Source organism: Palaemon carinicauda, chromosome 3, assembly GCF_036898095.1.
Source record: "Palaemon carinicauda isolate YSFRI2023 chromosome 3, ASM3689809v2, whole genome shotgun sequence".
In the NCBI taxonomy this organism is placed as follows: domain Eukaryota; kingdom Metazoa; phylum Arthropoda; class Malacostraca; order Decapoda; family Palaemonidae; genus Palaemon; species Palaemon carinicauda.
The window spans coordinates 172,362,112-172,372,111 of NC_090727.1; the positions used below are offsets into that span (position 1 = coordinate 172,362,112).

The following is a 10,000-nucleotide window of genomic DNA, read 5'->3' on the forward strand; positions in this document are numbered from 1 at the left end:
ACATATATATACATACTGTATATGTATATATATGTATATATATATGTATATATATATATATATATATAAATATATATATATATATATATATATATATATATATATATATATATATATATATATATATATGTTATCTCAGTTTTCTCACAATATAGAGTTTTCAACTACATTTCATTGTACCGAAAATCTACTTTCGTTTATAATATCTCTGAGGTAAGTTAATGAATCTCTCTCTCTCTCTCTCTCTCTCTCTCTCTCTCTCTCTCTCTCTCTCTCTCTCTCTCTCTCTCTCATGTGTTGTCTCAGTTTTCTCACCTTACATAATCTTATTTTCTGTTACGATAACCTTTTTTGTGAGCACCAAAAAACAAAGATGTTTTTCCCTCCACTTTTTGCCTGAAAGTGACCTAATACTCGCCGAAGTTAGATTTGGTAAGGGCTTTCTTCATCGTCACGGTAGCTTATCTCGTCACTGATGATTGTTCACGCCTCATTTTCTCCACTTCCGACCTGGTTGTCTCGCTCTTTATCTTGTTTTGGGATTTTCTTTTGACATCATAATGATGTCCGCTGATGAGTGTGAGAGACTTTGGACGGGGAGGATTCCTTCACTCTGTAGAAGAAGAAGAAGAAGAAGAAGAAGAAGAAGAAGAAGAAGAAAAATTACCAAAAAGAAGAAGGCAAACTACTTAGCAATCATGATGACGTTTCATTTTGCTATTGGTATGAAGCTTGGATTTCGGAGCTTTGCGAAGACTCCCAGAGAACAAGTGTACTTTATAGGGTTGGGATATGAGGACTTTCGGGATTCATGAAGTGTATGATGGTTATTGAAGGTATTAAATGGGGATAAATAGGAAGAGTTACTAGGAAGCTTAACACTTCTATCTGCTAGTGCATGCTTACCTCTGAGGCTCTGATGCATAAACTGCAATCCTTATCCTTAGTTAGGATAAAGATTTAAGAATCGTTACTTCTTCCGTAAATGATGAAATCTTCGCTTATAACGAAGACATATTGTTATGATTACTCATGATAGGATAAATATGGCATTGACTGCTGCTAAGGGAACTGCTACTATTGTCTTCACTGTTAAAAATTTACATTAGAAAACCGGTAAATGCCAGGCAACATTTATCCCAAGATATTTTTGACCGCTTTAAAAACGGATATATTGATATTAAAGACTAATATTACGGTCACCAACCCATCAAAAATTAATAACAAAATAAGGAAAAATTACGGTCGCCTGTATTTTACTAAAATACGGCTGTGAAGTATATTTTTACGGACAATTTCCGATTAAGATTAAGCTTTTTTTTTTTTAACAGTGTATAATTTACTACATATATACCTATATCTGTTATTCGTGGTAATAATACTACTATATAGAATAATGAAATATAAAATTTGCTTATAAACCATCGTAATGATAGTGTTATTTATAGGTATGAATTCTAAAATCTTTGCTGATCACCACATTAAATATTAATTATTACTTAGGTTTTCTGGTATACTCACTTTAACAAATTCATAAATTTTACACAGTAGCTGTTTTTGATAGACTTTTTACATTTCTATCTAATAACCAGACAATCTTTTTTATGTACCTTTTTTTATCTGACACGCTATCTCTCTGCTAATAAATTAATTAACTTGTTTTGATAATCAAATGTATTCATGTTATTCTAGATAAGGATACTGGCTTTTTACTTCATCTTTATTCATTGATTAATTTTTCATTTGAATCATATGGATAATGATGAACTATAACGAAGAAAAACAGAAGCTTATTACTTGTCTTATCTTCAACCTTACTGATAAACAAAAACAGAAGCTTATCTTTTGTTTTATCTTTGTTGACGGGGTATTCAGCCACACTGATAACATGAATTTCATAATCTCTCTAATTCACCAAATCATGCTTTCCAATCAACTTATCACCATCGAAAATGAAAAAGCCCAACCTCTTCATTGAAAAAAATAACCATAAAAACACAACAGAAGCTAAAATCTGGTCTCAACTTCACCGAGAAGAAGTATGAACCTTTCCTGACTACCCAAATCTCCTTAGGAGACGCGTATCACCTCGATCTCACCATGATCAAAGCCACGCGAATTGCTTGACCGATGAAGCGAGAAAATAACAGGGGGAATGAAGTCATCCGTATCCGGCGTCGTGGCTGGATGACATTTCGGATGATGAGTTGGGTGATTACGGATGGGCGTGCGATTTCTTGTGTCCCTTGCCCATTTCATTCATTCGCTTTGGTTGGTCTGTTTTGGCCATAATGACCGTGTACCTTGTGACGCTAGTTATAGATAATGTGACGTTGTTTCTGGATGTTTATTACCTAATTGGATGGTCTATATAAAATAAAGTGCTTTTGTATGCATGGATATTCATGTAATTGCTATCATTAATATTTTACCAGCATTTTTCTTATATGATTAATTTCGTATTAATAATGCTAACTTCACGTACACACTATTTATGTATCGATCTGCACAAACACACACATCTGTATATATATATATATATATATATATATATATATATATATATATATATATATATATATATATATATATATATATATGTATATATATATATATATATATATATATATATTTATATATATATAAGCGTGTGTGTGTGTATGTGTATATAAGTGTGCTTGTATATTTGTATGCATATATGTACGTACTTATAGATGACGCACTGACTCTCAATTGATTAGCATGACTAACGACATCTTTCCTTTTCCAGTCTGAGGCCGGGAGATTGTACTAAAAAAAATGATACTACTTCGAGCGTTTTGCTGGACCCTCCTGCTCGTAATGGTAAGTTATGGAAACTTTTCTCCATTTTGGTTTATTCTCCTTTCTATTTGTCAACACATCTTTCATTTAACATGATTTTACTGTTCTCTTTATTTTCGTTTGATTAGGAAATATTTAAATGGTCCCGTTCTTCTAGAAATTCTCAAAGAGAAAGTATTAGACCATTCTATGATTTTAAGAAACAATTTTTACAATTTCTATTTCATGAAAGAATCAAATATTAGTTAGCAATATTTTGTAATTCATTAATTTCTATAAGAGAAATTTGTTGAGGAAAGATAATATATCGTCATTTAACCATTATAATCAAATTTTCAACTATATTACGAAAATCAGAACTTAATTTCATTCGAAGATTATTTTTCTATATAACTATTTACACCCCACTGGGTGACAACATAACTGTTTGACGCCTTGCATTTACTTTTAATTACTACAAGTAGAAAGAAGCAAGCACTATTCAAGAGTTTCTCACATAGAATTGAATTTAACCAATGCTAAGGAAGTGTATTTCTCCATTAAATTTAACCAATGCTAAGGAAGTGTACTTCTCAGTTACATTTAACCAATGCTAAAGAAAAGTATTTCTCCTTTACACTTGAATAATACCAAGGAAATGTATTTCTCAATTAGATTTAAATAATGTTAAGGAATTTATAATTCTCAATTACATCTAACGAATGATAAGGAATTATGTTTTTCGATTACATTAATCCAAGGCTACGGAAATGTATTTCTCTGAAAGTATGTTTCCACTGTCAGAGATGAAGTGAAGTAAAGCTACGTCTGACTTCTGTAAATGGAGTAAGTTCATGAATTAGCAAATCAATATTGTGAATTAAAAAACCTTGCTATAAAAAGTAATGTTCAAGCGATTGTGTTGGGAAAGAATGTACTAAAAAGCTATCAGTATCTTGATAAGAACTGATTTATCTACAACAGTGGATTACAAGTAACTAATAATGGATGTATACCATCTAGACATATAGTCCTACAATGATTGTTAAAGCAAAGAAGGAACTATAAAAGGTAAATATTCAATTATAAATGAGAATATTTATGTATCTGGTAATGAATGAAAGAAAAGAATAAACGTCAATTGATGAAAAAGAAAATAAAGTTAGCAACGCTATCAAACATAAATCCTTATCGAGTGTCTATCGAATATGCCTTGCATAAGAATGCCACTTCTTCAGACGTTTGTGAATGTCGGGTCCTTTCTAGCGCCAAAACACTAATCTGTTTATAGCACAGGTTCTTGATAAGGAGAGAGAGAGAGAGAGAGAGAGAGAGAGAGAGAGAGAGAGAGAGAGAGAGAGAGAGAGAGAGAGAGAGAGTCATCTCCAGTCTAGACGAAGAGAGAGTTCGCTAGCTCGATCTCACTTGGAGACCCCGAGGGAAGTCGAAGCAAGATCAGGCTGCTCCAAGGAGGATGCATACTGACTGACACTGGGGAGGACATGGGGTTCTGGAGGCTGGGACTGGGGAGTTGCTAGCTAAACGGGTTAATAGGTAGCTTAATATTTTCTGGTTTCGAAGAGTGTTGGGCGTCTTCATGTAGAGGATTCCCGGGAGAGCTTCAAAGCATATCGTGGGGATTATTGAAGCTTGGTTCAAGAATGAACTCTTGGTGTTAGAGGAAGCCAAGAAGCTAAGTGTTAATGGCGAGTAATACTTACTAAATAGTTGTAGCCTATTAGAGACGTCTATGCCTTACAATCTATTGGACGGTAGTTCGAGAACCGTCCAATCTGTATAATTTCTAATAGTGTCTGCAGCATCACTATCCTTGTGAACTAGGGATGGGGGTCATGTTGAGTCATCAGTAGCCATTGCCTGACCCTCCGAGGTCATAGCTTGGATGAAAAGGGGACTTGGGCAATGGTCATATGGTCAGCCTCTAGGGCATTGTCGTGTCCCTTGTCTCTCCCATTCATGAGTGACCTTTAAAACTTAAATCCAGGTTTACAGGGACTCAAAGGGGGTAGGGTGTTAAAAGCAATTCATGGGGCATAGATATTGAGGTTTAATGCCTTTCCAGTTAATATTTACATATTTTTAAAATGTTATTTCATACCATGTTAGGTTTCAGAGACGTGCTTTATGAAAACACTTTCGACTTACTTAGGTGATAATTTCTGTATTTTTGAATGAAGAATTATGTTAAAATGAATATTACAACAGGTTAGCTATTTCTTACGAGATAAATTTCATATCAGAGATGAAATGAAAGCAAAATGAAACCTTTACTGCCACAATGAATCAAACTAACGAAAGATGAACGGAGTTCTTACAAAAAAGAACCGAACATGACACATTGAAAAACGAGAGCAAATCTTTTCCCAGGGATCAATATTGCGTTGAAGATTAGTGTGACCGATTTTCAACCATAAGAAAATAACCCAAGTGAGAATCATTAGAGTAAGTAATAGTTCGCGAAGAGGAATGAGATTTATCGATGTGACCTCATTCAATACGGAAGTGTTTCTGTATTTGATTGGTCCGGAATTGGGTGTTCAATGGTATATGAAGGTCACGTGACATGGGGATGTTTTCTTAAGAGAATATAAATCTATTTACTTGTATGTGTAGCAATACATCTTCAAGCATGGACGCACACACGTATATATATATATATATATATATATATATATATATATATATATATATACATATATATATATATATATATATATATATATATATATACATACATATATATATATATATATATTATATATATATATATATATATATATATATATTTTGATGAATCTAGCCAATAAATCCTTTATGGATTAAGCCAGTCAGGAGATGATGAATGGAAAAGTATTAATTTAAAAGCTCAAGATAGAGACGACTGTCGAGATTTAACCGAGGCCCGTTGCGTCAATTGGCGTAGATGTTGCGAACAGTTGTTTATACGCGTAATTACAGAAAATTAGCATGTGGACATTCAAATACATTAAATTCACACCTTTGAAAATACTGAATAATATTAAAGTACATGATAGAAATAAAAAAATAAATAACATAACGGCAACGCTGAATTAAAATTTCGTGAAATAAGATAAATTTGCGTGTACTTTCTGATTAATTTATGATACAGTACACTTGATATTAAGTTATCATTATTATTATTATTATCATTATTATTATTATTATTATTATTATTATTATTATTATTATTATTATTATTATATTCATAAAACATGACTAAGAAGCTTATAAGAACATACGAATGATAGCAAAATAAGAAAAATAAATAACAACAAGACGAAGAAACAAACAAAGAAATCAAACTTATTCTCACTAACGAGACGATATCAGACAACTTCAGACCGACTGAGGCTGACAAGGGTATGCAGTGCTAGAATTACCGGGTGCGTTGACAGCACAGAACCTTAATTAGCATGTGTGGTGATGCTGTTTGGTGATGCTTGTGAGATGCAGGTGTGATGAAAGCTTTACTAAGAGAGGAAGTTGTTGAGAAGACTCTGACGTGTTGTAATTGGTGTTTTTTGCATCGTTTTTATGAATTGAAATAACTCTCTTCCGCTCTTCCCTCTCTCTTCTTGCCTCCATCTGGATGTTTATTCGTTTATCTATCGCCTACGTTCTCTCTTTATACCTCTTATAAGATTTATTTGCTTCTTTGCATCTGTTAAGTTGAATTCATTTCAACTGTGTACAAAATTCTTCTTGAGATTTTGTATGTATCTCTTTTGGTGTACTTATGTAACACGGCATTTTTCAATAAATATGTTATATACTTTTTCTTTTTTTAAATTAATGATATCACTCCATCTGGATACATATATACAAGACTTATGCAGCTGAGTAAGAAAATACATACAACTTACATATTCTTATAGGAGAGGAGAAGCCATACATGCATAATATTAGATAATATTAATTCAAATATCCAGTGAATGATGTCTCGATGGACTATCTAAGCAACTAATTCACTGTGACGGTCCTGCTTACAGGCTTTGCTGTTTCGACAATATCGCCATGTAATGACAAAAGGATATCTCGTACTTTTCTCTGTACCGGGCCAGGCATGGAATGTGGGATAGCAAGGCGTTCTTTTAGCCTTGTATTCACTCTCGTGTCTAAGGGAACTACAAGTTATTCTGTACTGGTTGCCAGCAGGTTTGTTAGGTCAGTAAATCTGAATACAAGAGATGTATTCTTTTTCTTAGGTAATTCTCTTCAATGTAAATGGCAAGTCCTGTCAGTTTTGTGTTGAATATTGATATGTGCCTTTTCACGATTGTAAAGTCATTAAACACGTGGAATGATACTTAGCATCAAGAGTTAGCATATCACCATTGCTGAGTAGTGCCAGCAGTTGTTGGTCTCCAACTTGTGTTGCACACGCTGATCAATCTTGCGCTTTCTTGGCATGGCATTGCCTTCACCAGATGAACTGTCTCCTATTGATCTCTTCTGGGCTCTTTGTAACTTTGTGATATTAAAACGAGGCACCCAATTTTGTGATATACAGCTTGGTAGGCAACCAATTAGGCCTCGATCCCTCCACCATCATCTAGTCTAGGGTGGAGGGTAGTAAGCCAAGTTCTCCAAACTGCATCACATTCCCAGATAGTGTATTGTCTCCACTCCTTATGTTTGACCTCTTTGAAGTTACAGGATGATCAAGGTGCTCGGCTGTTTTTGGTTTACTATGTTGCTAGACTACTAAGCAATTTACATAGAATTAGAGACTTAAAAAAAAAAAGCTGTTTGGTTCCGTCTCACTTATAGACGCGGTCTTTGGTATCCACAGCCAGATCCAGGAAGGAGTATATCTTATTTCCTTTCATTGGAAACATATTGATAATAGTAATGTGTCAAACAATCTGGTTTTGGATTGTCAAGTATGGCCTTCTCGGACACTTCATACTGCAATTTTTTAAGTCGCTTTTTTCTATAATAGTATTTTACACATTTCTATGGGCACCTCTTCAAACCTTCTCAGGTTCGGTAAAGATGCTCTCTCTCTCTCTCTCTCTCTCTCTCTCTCTCTCTCTCTCTCTCTCTCTCTCTCTCTCACACATGTACACACATACAAATTCAAGCGTTAAAAGGTAAAAGTCATGAATTCTATTAGTCCCTTTTAGCAAAGTTCATTTGTTATTTCTTATCAACATATCGTAATTGAGAGAGAGAGAGAGAGAGAGAGAGAGAGAGAGAGAGAGAGAGAGAGAGAGAGAGAGAGAGAGAGTTTATTCAGGAGATAGCGTTGCAATCATTTCAGTAATATAAGGATTGACGGATTACTGTAAATAAGAGAACATCAGAAAGGTATAATTTTAATTATTTCAGTCAATTTCAGAGATTATCCCTCTTTCAAGATAGCAATATCTAATTCGTCCTACTCTGGTGCTTAATATAGCCTTGTTTAATTAAGATTTTGAATAAAAAATTTCTAAATTTTTGGGGGCCGGGAGAAAAAAGAGAAGGATGGGAGGCAGGAATTATCTATATGAAAACTCTTTATTTCCTTTGTTTAAAAAAAGATTGAAATCTAGTATTAATGTCACTTTAATTCTCTTGGCGACTTTGTCCAGAGTTATTGATATTTTTTCATTGTAGCTTTATTTATTTAGATTAGAGATCATATTCTACTATCTAATTAAGAATCGATTTCCATTAGTGTTTTAGAAATGAACTTTCATTCCATCTTTCCGACAATTTTTTTTTTCTTTTTTAATCACACCTTTCGTTCTGTCATTTGTGAAGACATCTCACCGCCATCGCATGACTACCCATTGTCGGATACCTTTCGACGAAGGCTTTGGGCAAACAGGAAGCCATTGTTTTGTTTGTACTTTCCTCTCTTTGATGGAATGATTTTCTGGTTAGGGTCTATTTATTTGGACCATCAAGCGATTCATTGGAAAGTGATTTTGAATGTTTGCTTTGAGAGGTTTGCGAAGCGCGCTCAAGAAACCTTGAAGGTCAGTGACCGTGTTTATTTATCTGAAGAGATGATTACCTTTTAAGTTTCAAGATCCTAACGTGAATATGGGATCTACTGATTGTTACAAATTAAACTTCAGAAAATGCTAACATTTCTTAATCTTATTGTTTGTTATAGAAAAATATCATAAATATGTTTTCGAGTGGCAAATTCTAAAATAAACAATTTCAAGATCCCAACGTGAATACAGGATCTGCTGATTAGCACAAATTATATTTCCGACCAATTAATTGAGAAAATGCTAAAATTTCCTAATCTTATTGTTTGTTATAGAAAAATATGTTTAATATATTTTCGAATGGCAAATTCTATAAAAACAGTTTCAAGATCCTAACGTGAACTTAGGATCTGCTGATTAGGACAAATTATACTTCGGACCATTCAATTGAGAAAAGGCTAAAATTTCCCAATCTTATTGTTTGTTATAGGAAAATATCATTAATATATTTTCGATTGGCAAATTCTGAAACAGTATCTAATCCCTTAACGTCCTTTGAAAGAGAGCGATCTTTTGATCTCTTACCTTTCATGTCAGCGGTGCTGATAAAATGGAGTTTGAGAACTGAAGACGAAAAACTTAGAGCCGATTTGATAACGTCCCTGTCTGGTGAACACCAGATTGGGGTTCGAGTCCCGCTCAAACTCGTTAGTTTCTTTGGTCGCTGCAACCTCACTATCCTTGTGAGCTAAGAATGAGGGGGGGGGGGGGGTATTTGGGGGAGCCTATAGGTCTATCTGCTGAGTCATTGCCTGGTCCTTTTTGGTCCTAGCTTGGGTGGAGAGGGGGCTTGGGCGCTGATCATATGTATATATGGTCAATCTCTAGCCCACTGTCCTGCTTGATAGGGGAATGTCAATGTCCCTTGCCTCTGCCATTCATGAGCGGCCTTTAAACCTTTAAACTTGACTTATAACATTTGGTTTCATTTAAGTAATCACGAATGCTGTTTATTTTTAATTTTAACTTCTTTTATTATGCAAATTGGTAGAATATGTACAAAAGTAAATACAATGAGAAAATAGAATGTGACTATGCAGATGTCGAATTCATTACATTTACTGATAAATCCTAAAACTGGGTTAAAGGCTAGAACTGGAGTCGCTATCTTCGGCCAATTATAACGAAACATCGGAATAGTGACCTTTGTAATAAACTGTTTGCAATAA

At 34.1% G+C, this 10,000-nt stretch overlaps 1 protein-coding gene across 1 annotated transcript in view; it reads left to right on the forward strand.

Annotated features, from left to right (window-relative positions):
* LOC137638778 (uncharacterized) overlaps nt 1-10,000 on the forward strand; it is a 104,205-nt gene that overhangs the window by 12,346 nt on the left and 81,859 nt on the right. Inside the window, exon 2 of the mRNA XM_068371145.1 lies at nt 2,771-2,844. Coding sequence (XP_068227246.1) covers nt 2,800-2,844 — 45 coding nt within the window. The 5' untranslated portion in view covers nt 2,771-2,799. The remainder of the gene's footprint in view (nt 1-2,770; nt 2,845-10,000) is intronic.